Source organism: Halictus rubicundus, chromosome 8 (genome assembly GCF_050948215.1).
Source record: "Halictus rubicundus isolate RS-2024b chromosome 8, iyHalRubi1_principal, whole genome shotgun sequence".
Classification (NCBI taxonomy): Eukaryota; Metazoa; Arthropoda; class Insecta; order Hymenoptera; family Halictidae; genus Halictus; species Halictus rubicundus.
The window spans coordinates 19,167,982-19,184,853 of record NC_135156.1 but is presented as its reverse complement, the minus strand read 5'-3'; the positions used below and the strand labels follow the sequence as shown (position 1 = coordinate 19,184,853).

The following is a 16,872-nucleotide window of genomic DNA, read 5'->3' as shown; positions in this document are numbered from 1 at the left end:
GTTAAATCTATCTCCGCTAAAAATAACAGAAAAAATTAATATTCGCAGCTGTTTGAATAAATGATTATTTAAAAATCTCGTGAGAAGTATGAAATGTGAAAAAAGCACTTTCATTGTAAATCGGTCAATTGTAAATGTAGATTAAAGAAAAAAAAAAAAAGAAAAAGAAAATGGAGAATGGAGGTAGCATTTCGACGAGAAACGATAAAAATAGATATTGTTGAATATCACGAATGCACGATGGAATACAAGACGAAGTGGTGACCCTAAACGTTTCGGATGGTAGTGTACGTGACCCGTAACATTGGCTAATGAATTGACATGTGTGCTAAGTACCTTATTGCCCTCTGTGGTAACAATTGATTAGAATTGTTGCTTGCCAAAAATCCCCCCTCCGTCGCCGTTCGCGGAGAGAGGGGGCACCCTTTTACTTAAGGGGAAGACCGGAGGGTAGCCAAGGAAAATCTTATAAGCTAAAATAAAAGCGAAACAAGGCAAGGTTCGGCTGAGTATTTTTTTTGCAGTCTGAGGTAGTGGCTAGACGCGTGGCCATCGTATTACAGGTACCATGTTGTCGCTACGTCCAGATGGTTAACGGTTAACAGGCGATTTCATCCGAAGGATGTGATCGAGTGTAACACCGAATAACAATTAGTGTCTATTAACGGAGAAAACGCGGTAATAGTGACAGTGAACACGTTCTTGGTGATTGTTTCAAAAGTGAAATTTGACATTTTTGTTCTTTCGATTTAATGTTACTCCGTTGACAACTACACGTACAGTTGAATAATTTCTATTCGTTGTTCAAATCATAAGTAACACGACTGCTTATACTATTGTAGTTCACGATTAATCTTTTGAAAGTGACGCAAAAAAAAAAAAAAGAAAGGGAAGGTGGATAGGGTGTGTTGGTTTTATGCTCCACTAAGACGGTTCTATAATTTTCTACTTTTATCGATTTCTGAATGCAAATATGATTCGGAAATTGTAGTAAGAAAGCACGGGTTGTGTGTGAATATGCCGCGATGACTTCGGACGCCATTACGAATTCATTTATGAAACGGTTCTACGCCTGTAGAACGAATTCGATCAAGCTACAAATACTAATTGATGTCACAATCAAACAGTTTGTTGTGTCTTAAGGTGACCCGTTTCTCTTTGTTAAATATATCTCATTAGCTAAATATATCGACTGAAGAGTAATAGCTACGAGTTCCGCGTGAAACAAACGTTTTTCAACATCGATGTTCCTTGCGGTTAGGAACATTGGATAAATGGTTCGGACACATTGTATTTCAGTACCATTAATTATAGTACAGTACTATTCAGTTCTGTTTTTTTCCGGTTAAGAATTAGTTGACAAGTAATAAGACTAATATGAATCAATATATTGTTGTATAAATCCTTTATCTGTAACACGTGTATTTTTAGTTTAAGTTGCATCACATCGATCCTGAGTATGAGCTTGACTTTAAATTGCAGTAACAAATTACAAATATAAAGTATTCGATAATCGAGTTTAAATGTAAATATCAATGTTTAGATTTGGTTTTATCAATGTTTAGTTTGGATTTAGATGGGTTATGAAAATAAAATACGCGCATAATATATTTTAATACTGAACTTACAGACCAGTACGCCTTTTAATCGGGATTTTAGGACCGACATTGGAATCGAAACACGTAATCGGTTACCTCTCAGACGACTAAAAGCGTGACCCAAATTCCTTAAAGAAAGCGTGCAGTGATTCAAAATGCCAGACCTCTTTTATTTCGTTATTCCATTAACGTTAACACACTTAACAAAAATATAATGAAAATAAATATATATATATATATATATATATATATATATATATATAACGTGTTTCTAGACACAGAAAATTATTGTTAACAGCAGAGTGAATATTTATGATAACCAGACTTATGTATTCATGATAAAAATAAATCAAATACGAGACTGTAAAGACATTATAAAAATTTAAGAATGTTGTTATCGAAAGAGGAAATACGTTTCTAGTTGATTTCTGTTTCTGAGAATTGTCTTAATAAATGTTTACTTTCTGTGAAGATTCGCAGTCCAATGGTAATGTTACATACGATATGTGTGCCTTTTAGGCCCTTTTACCTTTGGAACCGTGAAACAAGATGTGGGCAGACGAAGAAGAAGCAGCGCCATGGGATCTGGACGACACCCCGGCAGAAGGGGCGGCTGAAGGTGAAGGTGGGGAGGCTGCTGCAGAAGGCGGTGACGCAGCTGCCCCTGCAGAAAAACCGAAAGTTAAATTACTAAAACTCGAACCGCCACATTACAATCATCATTGGGTTCGTCCTCTCTTTCTAAACTACAATTATCTTTACCTGTACCGGTAAGTTCTCGAAACTCGTTTAAATATTAATCTATAAGTTCGAACATTTTTGTAAAGTCGCTTACAGTGGGTCCAATAAAAGTGTTCGGATTTCCACGTTTTAAAAATATTCGCTTACAAATCTTCTCGATTGTATATTTTTCTGTTTTTCTGCTTTTCTGTTTTTCAGGCAAAATTACTATAACGACGTAATCGACTATCTAAACCAAAGGCAAAAAGGGATATTCCGTGAACCACCGCGGGCCCAAGAATGGTCTGAACGTGCGATGAGGACTTACGACGAAAGGAACACCGACAGGAGCTTCAAACGATCGGCAGACATGAAGGAGATCATTAATATGCGACACGAGCCTAGATATTATAGTTACCACACAAGAGCGTACTATAGCTTGAAATACCAAAAGATTCTGTAAATATATTTTTGATAAGGGAACACACACAAATCGATGTGGAAACGTCATCCGCGGCATAGATCTAGAGGTCGTTGTAGTACACTTCAACTTATAATCACTAACCGTCATTACTTCGTATCTCGTTCTTCTTAAAAATTTGAAAATAAAAACGAAGCAATAAAACAATTTATTGAACCGTAATCGTATATAATTTTCAGTTAATTTCACTAATTTCTTGTCACGACAAAGGGGGGTTTTTTTTGTTGCGATGTGACGAACGTAAATTTGGTAATTGTTTTTCATTGGATAATGATCTGAAATGTACCGCCGCTGTAAAAATATACTTCCATTCTTGACCATTCGGTTAGGCTTCTTTTCTTAATTCTACCCCTTCGATTGCTTATTCTCAAATCGCTTAAGGACGAAAAATATTTTGATTAGGCGATAGAGGGCGTTCGGCCCCTCGCGTTACCAAGATAAAAAATAATTTTTCAGACCATTTTAATAAATTAAGAAGACTGCGAATTCTATGTATTTACAATAAAAATAAGCGGGTAAAATTGAAAACAGCATTAGCCCCCTGCTAGTGCGGCTGTTAATGCCAAAATAAGACGTAGAGTAAGAATAATGGAATTTCATATTGGCTCCGATTTCAAGATATAAACAATTCGAAATCTTCCTTAACTATGGCAACCCGCCAGCAGCGGTGCATGTGAGTCAGGTCGGTAGGAGTGCGGTCAGTGACGTACCATACGGAAGACAGACGCTTATGTACCTCGAGGTCTTGATCTGAGAACAAGCGTAATATTTTCCTTTAAACGATGCAGAAATTGTTGTGCACCGTTCAATTGGTTTACACAGGGAAATCAAGTCGATGCCAATTTCTGTCATGTTCCGCCGAGTCTATTCACTCTCTTGCTCTCGGAAGGCGATCAGTGAAACAGCCGCGTACAAACCGGACGCTGAGCCAGTTCTATTGTAATTCATAGCACATTTTCTCTCCTAGGGTAGGCGACCCAATTAAAACACACTGTCTTTCCTAATATTTTTACTAAATATTGTATATTCATTTTCTGCAATTTCCTGGTATTGGCTGGAACTGAAATCTTAAACCTTAAAGTGTCACGCAAACCTTTCGCTTCTAATAATAATGAGATTTCCGCGAAGTTGTAAACCACCCGAATTGTTCGTGACAGCGAAAATAATGTCTGCAGTCAAGTTGAGTGATTCACCATCCACAATATCTTTCGATTGCGACGTAGACATTTTCGCATACAGTTTTTAGTGTCTTTAGAAATATCAGACACGTATGAAACGGATCATTTAAACCAAGAGATATTACATTTTATTCATATATGCACATATGTATGTATGTATGTATGTATGTATGTATGCATGTATGTACGTATAAAATGCTCGAGTCTGGCGAAAATCAATGCGGTTATCGACTAAGAAAGACGTATAGAATTTGTTATTCAATACCAAAGGTCCAACAAAAATACATTTCTAAATCGGCCCGATCCGAGAAAATTGCATCATGGCAAAACGCAAAGCAAACGATTTGGAAAGCCGGCTATTCATTAATTTCACATAATAATCGTTATCGCATATTAAATTATTTAACCATTACGTTGTCCCATTAAATTGACCACTAATCGTGCAAGGTAGACCTCGAAATTTTTTAAATATTCAATTAACAGAATCATATAAAAATCCGTTGCCTATAACATTGCAATAATATAAAGATATGCAAGATTTATTAGATACCTTCGGTATATCACTAATTGGACTGCGGATGTTTATGCAATTTTGACAAATTTGAAGAAAATGGAATGAAATAAAATCCTATTCTATCGAATTTTGTATTATAGCATTTTTTCAACATTTTCAAAATTTTCTTTTACATAAAAATGATCCCAAACGAAATGATTACGTTATCGTAGGTGAGTTGTTGGTTCACGATCGAAGTTTTTCTCGCTATTGAAGGATCGATGAAAAAATCCTCAGCCTCGAGTCAGAGACTTCCAAGAATTACAGAATAATCACCGGGATACGCAAAACCTTTCGTATCTCAATAACGGAAAAAATGGAGTTACATTCATAGTAAAGGGCTCACATCTGAAATTTCATTCGCAACGTTCGAAAAGTAAAATCCTCGAATACCTCGGATCGGTTTAGAGTGGACATGGCCGGTTCGGTAATGAATTCACTCAATTGGCGAGACCATCGGAGTTAAATTGAGTTCTAAGAGCGGCGTGCGTTTTGTGTACGCTACAGTTGATTCCGTAAGAACCGGACATCGCGTATGAACAAATCAGTAGGAATTACACCTTACGTGCGAACAACCACAAAGGAGAAGGGGTAGACCACGAAAGGAGTGGGAAATAACCTGCGTTGCAACGCCTGTGGGAGTCGTGCCGCTACTTCCGAGGAAATAGCATCGAAAAGAAAATCTTGTAAGTTCAGGTACATACATTTCTATTTTTCTATGTCCCACTAATTCTCACTTGCCCGAATCGTCTAATCCATTGCATTTTACATAACAATCCGATCTCAAATTATGCATCAAATTTTATAATTCGCTAAAATCTCGAATCATCTCCACGGTAATAAGAATGAAGAATAATACGAGAACGCTTCGGTTCGCACATCTTATTAACCATGACAATTATATTAATAGCAAACTACAATGTATTTCCGGTATCGTTTTCCATTTTCCGATCGTTCGGAAGCCTCGTTCCAACGAATACTTGAATCGCGCTGTGCACGTTTTGAGAATCGAGGAAAGTTCTCTTGTTTAACAGTACTTTTTCGATCGGTTCGGCTAACGAAATAATTTTGGTAACGTCCGTGTGTCGATTAAAAAAGGAGCACCGCGAATATTTTCAGCACGCGACGATTAACAAGAATTTCGTCGAAACTTTCGGAACCTGTCGGGTAACTAACATTTCGTTGAAATTGGAGATTCTTTCGTATCGTCGTAAAAATAGGAAGTACTTTGGCCTAAGTAACTCTATAACCGATATCAACAGTTCGAAGCTATGTCTGCCAGTTAAATTTGGTGTGTCTTACGCAACGAGTTAACGACGTCCTCTGACAGTGTGCTCATATTTATTGTTGCTTTTAAATTAGGCTTCGAATAATCATTTGTGGTTAATAATAAATTCTCCGTCTTTTGCTATATTTTCTATTTCGAAGATTTCTCGCTGAACACAGCTTGCCTAAGCGACTATATTTCCAATAATATCATGTAATTAAACGAATTACACGCTATAATTGCCGCTAAATATCGTTTATATGTTCGCACGTATGAACGATCGGGGAAACTTAAAATGGCGGTGTTCGTACTAACGAAGCAGCAACGGCGGGCAAAGCTATGCAATATTTACTCGAAACTTAATGGAATGTAGTCAACGCACTAATACGTAACTCACTGGTTTCCTGGATAAATTAACGTTCGTTCAAAGCTAGAACAATCTCGCAGTCGTCGGTATTGCTAAACGAAATGCTGATGAAACGTTTTAAATTTAACCCGATGATTTCAACTTTCGTGAAAGCAAATGGTGAGCTACCTATCAATGCACGAAATATGCATGCCGAGCCCTTAAATGGTAAAGCAGAATTTCAAAACACTACATAATCCATAGACATTGTAAATAGTTTATTTTGATAGTTGCTCGCATGCGAATAAAAGATAGGGCAAGGGACCCAATTACTGTGGGGGTGCCGGTTACACTGCCTATTAATTATATTTATTTTTAAAGCATAACGAATATTAAATCTACAGATTTCGGATATTTGTAACGCGTACAAACTGCAATTAACTTTAATCATTTATCTATTGCATTCGATTTCAACGCCTCGAGATCTTTAAGAGAAGAATTAAGTTCAAGTATGGCCTGTACGAACTACTAAAAAATTACTGAACAAAAATCTATTTGTTAGAATCGATCGGTTACTTGCTTGTTAATTATTTAATGAATTAATTTAAATCGCTAAACAACAAACGTTCGTTCTAATCAATAGTTTTATGAATGGAATATGCAAAACTGAGAGTCAAATGAAAATTTATTGTCGAAATATCGAAAACAATATTCTATTCATTATGAATGAATAAAATTTGGAAATCTATTTTAATCAAATGATTTTATTACTCGAATTTTCATTCTAACGCGATCCGAAGTGTGAACATTTGAATATTTCTTACTGGCAATATGGTTGCATTTTCCGAAGGCTAGCCGACAGCATTGTAAGGGTATAAAGTCTGCAGTCTATCGATCATTCTTGTTCTCTCAGTACTTACTTTTGATATATCGAGCATCTCTTGTCCTCGTCGTTATCTATTTTGTGTTCTATTGTTGCCAGAAGAAGAGCAGGCACTTCATAAAGATACAGCTTCTATTCGACATGAATCGAATAACGCATCCGACTATTAAATTCGTTCTGAAACCATCACGATCGTTTAGCCACTTTCTCTTTTGGTAGAGAAATTGAAAATGACGAAGCGAAGAAATTGCAGCGCGCAACAGAAACGCTACCTATTATTAGATCGAGGAGGAACGATTTCAAGTTCCGGGTAATTAGGAAAGAGGAAATTGATAAGACGCGATTCTGGGAAGATCACAATAGGCTACGACGTACATAGATGTAGCTCGTAATCGGAGGCGGTTGTCCGGGACTCGAGTGTGGTGTGTGCCAGTTCAGTTCACGGACACCAAATTAGACATAGTCTATTTTTGAGTAACATGTAGTTGCTCGTTCCAGTTTGCTGGTTACTCGTAGTAGAGTCCCAAAAGCGAGACCAGATGGAGGTATCTGGGGCTCTGCATTAATTTCATTTATGTACTTTGAAAGCTTTCGGGATAAGGACCTGCTCATCTTAAACGAACCAATGTCAAAGTATCAACCTGTTAATAATATCCGAAATGAAATCGAAAACTCAATTTATTGGAAGTTGATACGTTTAACTGTCCTAACCCGGACAAGCTTATCCGGGGCTCTCTGTTCATTTCAATTTATACCCTTTTGGAGGTTTCGGGATAAGGACATGGACATTTTAAACAAACCAATATGCAAGTGTCAACTTGCTCGTGTCGAATAGCATCGACCGAAATTAAAAATTCAATTCGTGAGAATCTAGCACAGACACTTATAATGTTTACAAACTCGCATTAAATATATGCTGGGGAATAGTCCGAGACTTTTCGACGTCGATACGCGAGGATAATAAACGAGAGTATACCAAACGAGGGCAGTTGATGTGACATTAAAATACTGGAAAATTAATCGTACGGTTTGCACGTATTGTGAAAATTTTTATTACATCAACATTTTTGTCGCGATAATTATGATCAGATCGTTACTTAAAAAGTTATCGACGACTCGCTTCGATCAGTTCACGAAGAGTCGAAGGAGATGATATTATGAAATAAATTTTGGCGATCACTCCGACGCTAATCGCAATTCTGTAAACGATAGACAATTTTCCGCGAAATGTACACTTGACAGCTGTTAATTAAGACGTGTATCGTTTACCAGGCCAGTTGAGAGGTCCCCAAGAAAGTCGCTATATTTGTTTGACCAAGAATAGAACACGCCGTTTATAAGCAATTTTAGTGTCGTCTAGTTAAGCGAATCACCGGTATTATATCTATACCCGTCGCCGTTCGAAAATTGCTGCTATCTTAAGCTATCGACGCTATCACGTTACCGTATTTTATTTTTACCCAAAACAAGAGCATTACACGCGCACCGTAGTCTGCCAGAAATATAACAATTGTAGCGTAGCAATTAGTTGGAAAAGGTCTATATATTTTTGAGTTTTTAATAGTCTTTACTGTCCTAGCCCTGTTCTTTTAACAATATTTTTACATTATTTTTGGGTGTCGAAGGAGGCCTTTTAAAATTTTTAATAAAAATTTAAGAAATCCAAAACAAAAAACCGTGGTAGAAATAGCGTTAAAATTGTTCTTCCATGCGTTTCGCAAACGTTGCAGCTACCTTCGTCAAAGGTGAAATAACGTACTAGTAAATATAGTAGTATCGTTTGCGAAACGTTAAGCTACGTCCAGTTGTTTCCAGGATACACGCGTGTCAAGTAAAATTTGCTCGCTGTTGCTTCGGCGTGGACGAAGCTTTAGGAAAACAATTCGAAAAGAGGAAGATTTGTTATTTATGAAAAATGGAGAGTTCACAACCGAAAGCCTGAAATCTCTGGCGTTTCTGAGCTCACTTAGGATTAGACAGCTCCGCAATGTTTCCGACGAATTGTTGACGTTTCAGGTGGCAGTGAATCGCTCTGATCAAGATGTCAAGACCAATTCTGAGCAGGCCGCGTACGCGCGTCTACGGTTGCAACTACGACAAAGGAGAATCGTATTATAAACCGATGGTTGATCACCTAGACCGGAAGTACAGCGGACGCCCACTCTTCTCCGAACCGAGAACTTCGTTAGCCGACGAGATCACGGCCAGCCGAAACGACATCGGTAACATCTTCAGTCGTTTTCCAAAATGGTTTTAAGCGGTGAACGTCTTTATCCCAATCTATATTGATCCCTCTAAAACTAAACGTAGTTCAGTTAACTTTTTCGAAAATCCGACGACACTGAAGTATTTTCGAATTCTTTGACATCTCGTGGAGTGGCATGTTCGATCCAGATCGTGATGTGAAAGGAATTGAATGTATTGTTTCTTTGAATTCTACCGTCACACAGCCAGCAGAAAACTTGATTACCGCAAAAACAAAACCGTCCTACAAAGAACTTCAAAAATACGTAACGAGACAAAATAAAACCGCAACATGAAACAGAACCGTCTAATAATTTATTGTATCCCGTGACATGAACATGATAACGTTTGTGTGGTGTAGACCCGTCATTCATTCATTCACGTCATCCGATTCATTACATTATCACCTTTTGTCGGCCAAATTTTCTTCCGACAATTCATTCGAGAAAATGCATACGAGTAGATGTATGCATGCCGTGCAGCCACGTTTTACTTTCAGTCGAACCAACTTTCGACGCTCTGTCTATTGTCTATTGATATGTTAAGGGCACTCGTATATAAAACATTTCTCAGCGTTTGATGTTTTCGTTTTTTGTTTAATTTATTCGTACTTTGTATTCTTCAAAAAGTATCCGAACATGTATGGCGATTTATTGTTTTTATGTTTTTGTTGATAGTCGAACATATGCTGCTAACTATTCATACGATTACCGCATAAATTAGTTGGTACAGAAGTGCGAATTTACTCTATTATACAATTAGATCTTATATACATATATAAAACAATGTTGATTAAATTATAAATTTACTTGCTTAATTTTCAACTCATTGTATCGACTCTTCCGTACACGATACAAATTTCGTTTGTTTGTCATATTCGAGGAGTTTTTATTTAAAGATTGATTACCGTATCCTAGTAAATATTTTAACTAACATTTCGCCCGATTTTTAGACACGACATTTCGAGATAAATGTACATACATGTCGCCATTTAAACGTCAGGAAAATATCATGTCATTTATCACGTATGTATACCGAAGCGAAGTAAATTTATTTTTCTAAAAATCAAGTTAGGAATTGAGATAGACGAAACTGTTCAGATTTGCTGTGTCCCAATATGGGTATTATCGTATTCAGGATGTACAGCATTTTTCTGTCATTGAAGTTCCTTGAAAAAATCTTTAACGCAGTCACTATTATAGTTTTTTTTTTTTCTATAGAGTGGTCACTATAACGAAGATTTATTCCAAATCGCTGTTTATAGAGACGTCGTAAAAGTGAGGTTACGTACCAAGAGATCATCCAATCGTCTACGATACATCGTAGATAAAAGTTGACTTGCGTTTAGCAATAAACATACAGAGAATATAAGAAAGAAGGTGACAAAAAATTCAGAGGTTGCAGAAATGAAAAAGACAGAGTTAGACAAACAAACGATCGTACGATCGAATAAAAGAGTAAACGTTGAAATTCATTTAGAAAAAATCACTTTTCTATTGCGAGGCACCCGATTGGCCGAATACGCGTGTACGACTTGAATTTGGCAAAGACACGTAAAAGCTAACGTATCATAGATGTCATAAGCAAACCACCAGACGCGACGGTACGAAATAGAAATTGTTCGAAAATGAACAGTTCAATTGTAAATGTGGCTAAAGAAATTCAACGTTCAATTCTCTGAAAGAGACAGGTTTACGTACAAGTGCCCTTAAACGTACATAGTGAATTATATAGCAATATATAATATCGTTCATTGGTCACTCGAAACGCAACATTGCTGCGAAAGAAAGTGCTTACACCACTGGTAAATCCCGCAGAGATAAGAGTTCATCGCGTATCATTTAGAGCCGAAACGCAATCGTTTGATATTGTAAACATCTTGAGGTGTGGGTTTTTACAGGGTCGCGTGACCTCTCCGGTCCTCGGTCGAATCCCCTGAGCCGTGACCTTGACCTTGAGATAGACCCACTGATCCGCAATCCACAGTTACCGTTCTCCTCCAGCGACCCCATGTTCCCCGAGAACGAGGAGATCGTCTACGACAGCCGTGGACAACGGAGTCGGCGTCGACTCGCTGAAAATTTCGTCGACGACGTAACCGCGACCACGCAACACCTCAAAGCGAAATTAGCCACGATCGGGATAGACGAAGAAGTGGACGCTGCGCTGGGCAAACCGTCGCGCCGTCTGCGCCAGGACCAGGATCGTCTGGAGAACGGACTGTTCGCCAAGAGAGACCTGAAATCGGAGATGCGATCGGCGATCGAGGACGCGGAAGCGAACTTTAAAAGGCGCTCGAAGATTCTCGACGACATCGATCTCGTGGCCGATGCCAAACCGGTGCTCTTGAAATGGTCCAAGCTGAACAACGAGGAGGACACGTTGGCCAGCGCTGCCGCGAACAGAGCCAAACAGACCAAAGCACGTTTGAACGACTTGGAGTCCGAAATGGAGGAGCTGTCCGAAAGACAAGCGAAAAGGGAGCGCAGGGCAGCAGCGCTCAGAGCAATGATCAACGAGAACGCCGCCGAGAATGAAAGTCTTCGAGAGCAGTCTTCTTCTATCCTTAGCAAGAAGGTCTCGATCCGCGAGCGCTCGGAAAAACACGTTGCCTTCTAAACGTCCCCGCGACATCGGACAAACACTCTTTTAATCTTATTGATACTTCACGGAAACCGAATCCTATTCACTTTATTCGTGGAGCTTCCATTGCAATCGGGAAATCTGTGGCCTTGGACAGGGTGAGAGTCACCTGATTATGCGAAAAATATTCCGTAGGCAAACTGGCACGCTAAAAATGATACGCCTTTAAAAGCCCCCATGGGTCGAACACGAACACTTTAGTTATTGTTGTACGGTCTGATCGAGACCTAAATTTTCACACGAATACAACGATTAGACTGCGGATTTTTATTAATTTGCATTAACTGCAAGACAAAGAAGCTGCAAAGACATTTATCTCTTTTCTTAATTTAGAAATTCTCACAGCTTCCACTATCGTGAAACTAATGGTACGATTTGAATAGAATTCGGTTTGGTAAAACTAACAATAATATTAAACTACGTTAACAAATCGGTATTTTCTGGCACCGTTCCTAGCTTGAATGTTTATGACCGACGAAGTTGAGATTTCATTTAACTTGTCTTACTGTTTCGAGAAGTTCGTGATCCCATATTTGTACGTTATATCATTTCAATGTCCGATCACTTACGCTATTTTTTATCGTTGACAATCGATACGATTATGCGCGTGACACAAACATTTGTATAAGATTGTTTCATGTGACAGAAATACATCAGTAATGTGATAAAAAAAGAAATTTGATTTCACACGGTTGTTGCTCATTTTATACCCAAGAATGTTTGCAAATGATTTCTAGCCGTATATTTTTCCATTTGTGCGCTCGTAGGTGCTGTTCAGACACGGAAGAGTGTTATTAAAACAAAGATTAATATTTATTGCATAATTACTGTCCGGAACAATCGTTGCGTTTTATGACCGTAGACTTAAAATTAGGAATTTATTATCAACTAACTATATTTTCAACAGAGTTGAATCTATTTTGTTTTGTTTTATTCGACTGTATAGTCCTCCACGATATTCGTAGACAATCGTCGCACAACATATTTTGTACACATACGAGACTATCAAATCAGAGGGAGACAAAAAAAAACAAAAAAAAAAAGAAACAAACAAACAAATTAGACAATTTTACAGATAAGGATGTAAAAGTACACGAATGTTTTATATTACCGTAGTTCTGCAAACAGTTCCTAATTTACAAAAGATACAAAATGTAAGTTCCATTTAATACGTCGTTAAGTATATACATACTGTTCTCGTTGATTACATATCAAATAAATCTATGTATACATATATACTAATTACATTAAAATTACATAGACAATTACTCTATACCCACTATATCCCTTTTATCTACTGGATTCATGGTCAGCAATGGTTTTCCTGACATTGTATGTATCTTTATTTCTCTCTTCTCTACGACTAAACAATTTCGCTTTAAATGTAGTTTAAGTATACATCATACTTTCACAAACTAATTACTTAAAACACTTTGCCCCGCTGACGGACACCCCGTTCCACGTTTGCAAAACGTATGGTGCCTGCGCGATGGATGCTTTCTGCATGTGCTGCTGGTCTTTTTTATTTCTTTTTCCTTGTTTTTGTGGTTGTAGATTTATGTAATTACTGGTATAATACTAATCGCAAGTTCTGGATCATTTATTTAACAGGAAGCGGGCTCTTCTATACGAAAAAAAGTGTATTCTTTCAGACTCCAACAGATTCTCTGTGATAACAAAACATTGTTTAACAATTGCTTCTACGTTCGATGGCAAAATATTTTCACGCAAAGTAACGAATAGCCTTGTTTGTTTAAAATTTACTACGAAAACTATTGTGCAATTCGGTGACGTACTTTAAGTTTTAATCGTGTGGTTACAAAAGAATTAAAAACAACGTGAAACTCAAGTTTAATTACTATTGTTCAAATTCTCTGCTCTTTAGATGACTTTTTTTTCACAAATTGATTGATTTGACTAAAGGTATTAACTTTTGGCATGAATATATAGAAACCGAAATGTTTAATTGCCTTTACGACTACAATTAACTCAACTCTAACACATGTCACTTTGAATCGCGAATTCCTACGATTTATTAGCTGTAATGCATTTATATTTTAGGTTCCCGCGATATAGGAGGAAATCGTAATGGCTTTTTCGATGCTACGGATTATATGTATGATCGAGGATACGATGATGACTTCGAGAATGATTTTGTCGTTTCTCAACGGCGTCACAAGGAACGTGCTGCCGCTGCGTTCCTCGATGACTTGGCTGACATAAGACGCAAGCGAAGAGACATGCAGGTTACATAAAAATGAATAATAATTAATTATTTTTCCTTTGTCTGTTGATATATCAATTTTTCGCGTCGAAAAATGAAAAATCTATATGCCTCGTATTACTTGAATAAAATTATAATAGAAATCGGAAATAAAAACACTTTCTTGTAGGATCGCATCTTCGACGTAATCGATTTGAATGCTGAGATCGAGAAAGCTAAAACCACTTTGGAAGCAGCAGATATTGCTTTCCAAAAACACGCAAACAAATTCGACAACACTGAGAACTGCGAGGACACGCCAGATAAAAGAGCACCGAGAACCATCAAATTTATCAAGGTTCCAAATGTAGACATAGAAAGCTGTGTACCGTATTCGAGAAAGTCAAAACAAGAGAGACAAAACAGCTCGTTACCAGAACCGGATGCCATCGAAGACCCACTGGACAAGCTCGCTTTGCTACCGTTAAAAAGGAGATTCTTAAAAAGGAAAAAAAGTGTCTCGTTTTAAAAATACTCAGCGAATAATGTAAGTTGTTCCAACAATTTGACACGTAAGTCTGTCCGCATCGTGTGATGTTACTCTATCAACAGAACTTTCTCAGAGGAAATTATTTTATATATTTCAATCGTTATAAACATTAAAAGATCGCACACATCATACTAATATACCAGCAATGCACACAAACGGTTTAGTCGCTTCAATATCTTACATTTCGATATTTTATTATTATTATATGATACTGCACTGTATATATATCTTGCTTGAAATACAAATATATTTATGAGAAAATCCAGCGTGTAATTATTTATTGTAATATAGACGCCTCACCCTCTACCAATGGGACATAGTCGCAAACCATGACATCTCTTGTATATGTTCGTCCATCCTGATGTTCACGATCAGAGTAGATCTGTCACAAGGTACCATACCTCCAATTTAAGCCCTTAAAGACTCGAAAATTCCTACAGTGAACCTCTTAATTTGAAATATATAATCGGAACTAATAATGTGGATTTCGAAATTCAGTAGTATAACTCAACTACAAGTCGGGCGTTCGGGACATGGAATGATAAGGGGGCACCAGAGCCCCTTGAACGTGAGACAGAAAGATACATTGGGTGATCGGTCTGCTTCTATACCTCGTCTGTGTCCGTACAGTGCCATTCGATATAGCGGCAAAATGTTGAAACTTTTAGCCAAACGTTATCGACAGAGAAGTTCCATATCCCCCGCTAGATGCCACTGCATACAATGGCGATTTCTATATTGTCAAGATATCGATAATGTGAATTTTTATTTTATGAATGTATATTAGTTTTCTATTTTACCGACGACATTAACATCGACTGATTGTAACTTTCGTCAAATAGTTTTGGACACATTCTGAATATTAAATCGTTTGCTCGTCTGTGCATAGACGAACACCTCGTTTCTGATTGAAGTTTTGTAGAAGTTCTGTCATCTATCACAGGTGGCGACACCAGTTTCCTTCTCAAATTTACCATCTGTCGGTAACAATTGGCTAACGGATTCAGCGTTTTGCCGCTACGTCAACTGGCGCTGTACGGACGTTTAAACGGCGCAGATAATGCGTGCCGCGATTTACATGGCCTCTTACGAGGAAAGCGGCAAGAATCATTTGTTCGTATACTTATCGATATTCTAATTACTTGTATAGGTAATTAAGAGCCCAATTAACGTCTAACTGACGCGTATAACAGCAGATGGCAGCTCGTGTCTCTCTGGCAGCGTTACCACGAATCACGATGAAGATAAATATCGATTAAACGTTGCGAGACTGACGCGTTCCATTATGCGATATTGATTCAAAAGGAATTATTGATATTTTCAAAAAACTATGCACCGATAAGATTCACTATTAAATATCCTGTGTTTTCCATATATGAACGTGTAAATAATTTGCCAAGCTTGACGTTTAGAATCTGTAATAGAGGAACGTAATTTTGCTATAGATTCTCAGTCTTAGAAAATAGTTTTAGACGCGTGCGAGTAAGCTGTGCAGTTGCAGTGTTCGCTGCATGTCGAAATGGAAAGTCGACGACCTTTTTACGCTTGAAGGAACGTCTTGGCTGGAAGCGTTCGAACATATTGATTCGAATTAATTATACAGCGACCTGGAGGAAATCATTCTGCCTTCTCTCGTGTACAATTTCAATGTAAGGAACCTTGTTACGCTAATAATCTTTCCTTTACTACTAATTAGAGGCAGGCACCGTTCGGTACGTGCGGTATCGAGGCTCGTTAAGAAGCAATCAACATAGAAACTTAATATTAAATACTCGTTCGTTCTTGTAAAATTTTCAAGCACTTTATCGTGGATCTTTTCGACTGGAATTCCAACCGAGATCCCCATACAGCTAGAATTAATTTCTGCCGACACAAAGTAAATAATTAACTACTTTTACAGATATACGAAACCAGGAAGAGGAGTTTTACATAAATCAAAGTACATTCTAAGAATTGCAAAAAGTAATCTTCAGTGAATCGTCCTTATGTTCAGGAAAATTTGCAGAAATTACCTTGAACATATAACTATTCGCAGCAGTGCGAGTGGCGTTAGCTATGGTGACACAATTGATTTACATTTTACATGATTTCGTAGCGAGTTCTGAAGTGGATAGGGGGAAAAACACGTTGGACCGCAAATCATGCTGTCCGCAGTAGAATGAGTCCGCTAGCCAGACCCGTTCTTGTCGGACAGTGGAAGTCGTCT

The 16,872-nt window shown here is 37.7% G+C and overlaps 3 protein-coding genes across 7 annotated transcripts; all 3 read left to right on the top strand.

Annotated features, from left to right (window-relative positions):
- Positions 1-426: 426 nt before the first annotated feature.
- On the top strand, positions 427-3,122 carry Fln (flightin). Of its 4 annotated transcripts, none has more exons than XM_076791750.1 (3): positions 427-563; positions 2,118-2,368; positions 2,538-3,122. In XM_076791750.1, exons 2-3 carry the CDS (start codon positions 2,148-2,150, stop codon positions 2,779-2,781), a joined length of 465 nt encoding a protein of 154 aa, XP_076647865.1. In that variant the 5' UTR covers positions 427-563; positions 2,118-2,147; the 3' UTR covers positions 2,782-3,122. The 4 variants fall into 4 exon arrangements, with proteins under 4 accessions (XP_076647865.1, XP_076647866.1, XP_076647868.1 ...); XM_076791751.1 differs by having other exon boundaries at positions 539-678; XM_076791753.1 differs by lacking the exon at positions 427-563 and adding an exon at positions 682-705.
- A 1,895-nt stretch (positions 3,123-5,017) lies between these two features.
- Positions 5,018-12,859, top strand: LOC143356635 (uncharacterized). 2 transcript variants are annotated; one of them, XM_076792497.1, is made up of 3 exons: positions 5,018-5,226; positions 9,043-9,248; positions 11,171-12,859. In XM_076792497.1, the coding sequence occupies exons 2-3, from the start codon at positions 9,068-9,070 to the stop codon at positions 11,887-11,889; spliced, it is 900 nt and encodes a 299-aa protein (XP_076648612.1). In that variant the 5' UTR covers positions 5,018-5,226; positions 9,043-9,067; the 3' UTR covers positions 11,890-12,859. The 2 variants fall into 2 exon arrangements, with proteins under 2 accessions (XP_076648612.1, XP_076648611.1); XM_076792496.1 differs by having other exon boundaries at positions 5,025-5,216.
- Positions 12,860-13,974: 1,115 nt separating this feature from the next.
- LOC143356637 (uncharacterized) lies at positions 13,975-14,927 on the top strand. The gene is made up of 2 exons (XM_076792498.1): positions 13,975-14,159; positions 14,307-14,927. Exons 1-2 carry the CDS (start codon positions 14,028-14,030, stop codon positions 14,643-14,645), a joined length of 471 nt encoding a protein of 156 aa, XP_076648613.1. The 5' UTR covers positions 13,975-14,027; the 3' UTR covers positions 14,646-14,927.
- Positions 14,928-16,872: the final 1,945 nt, after the last annotated feature.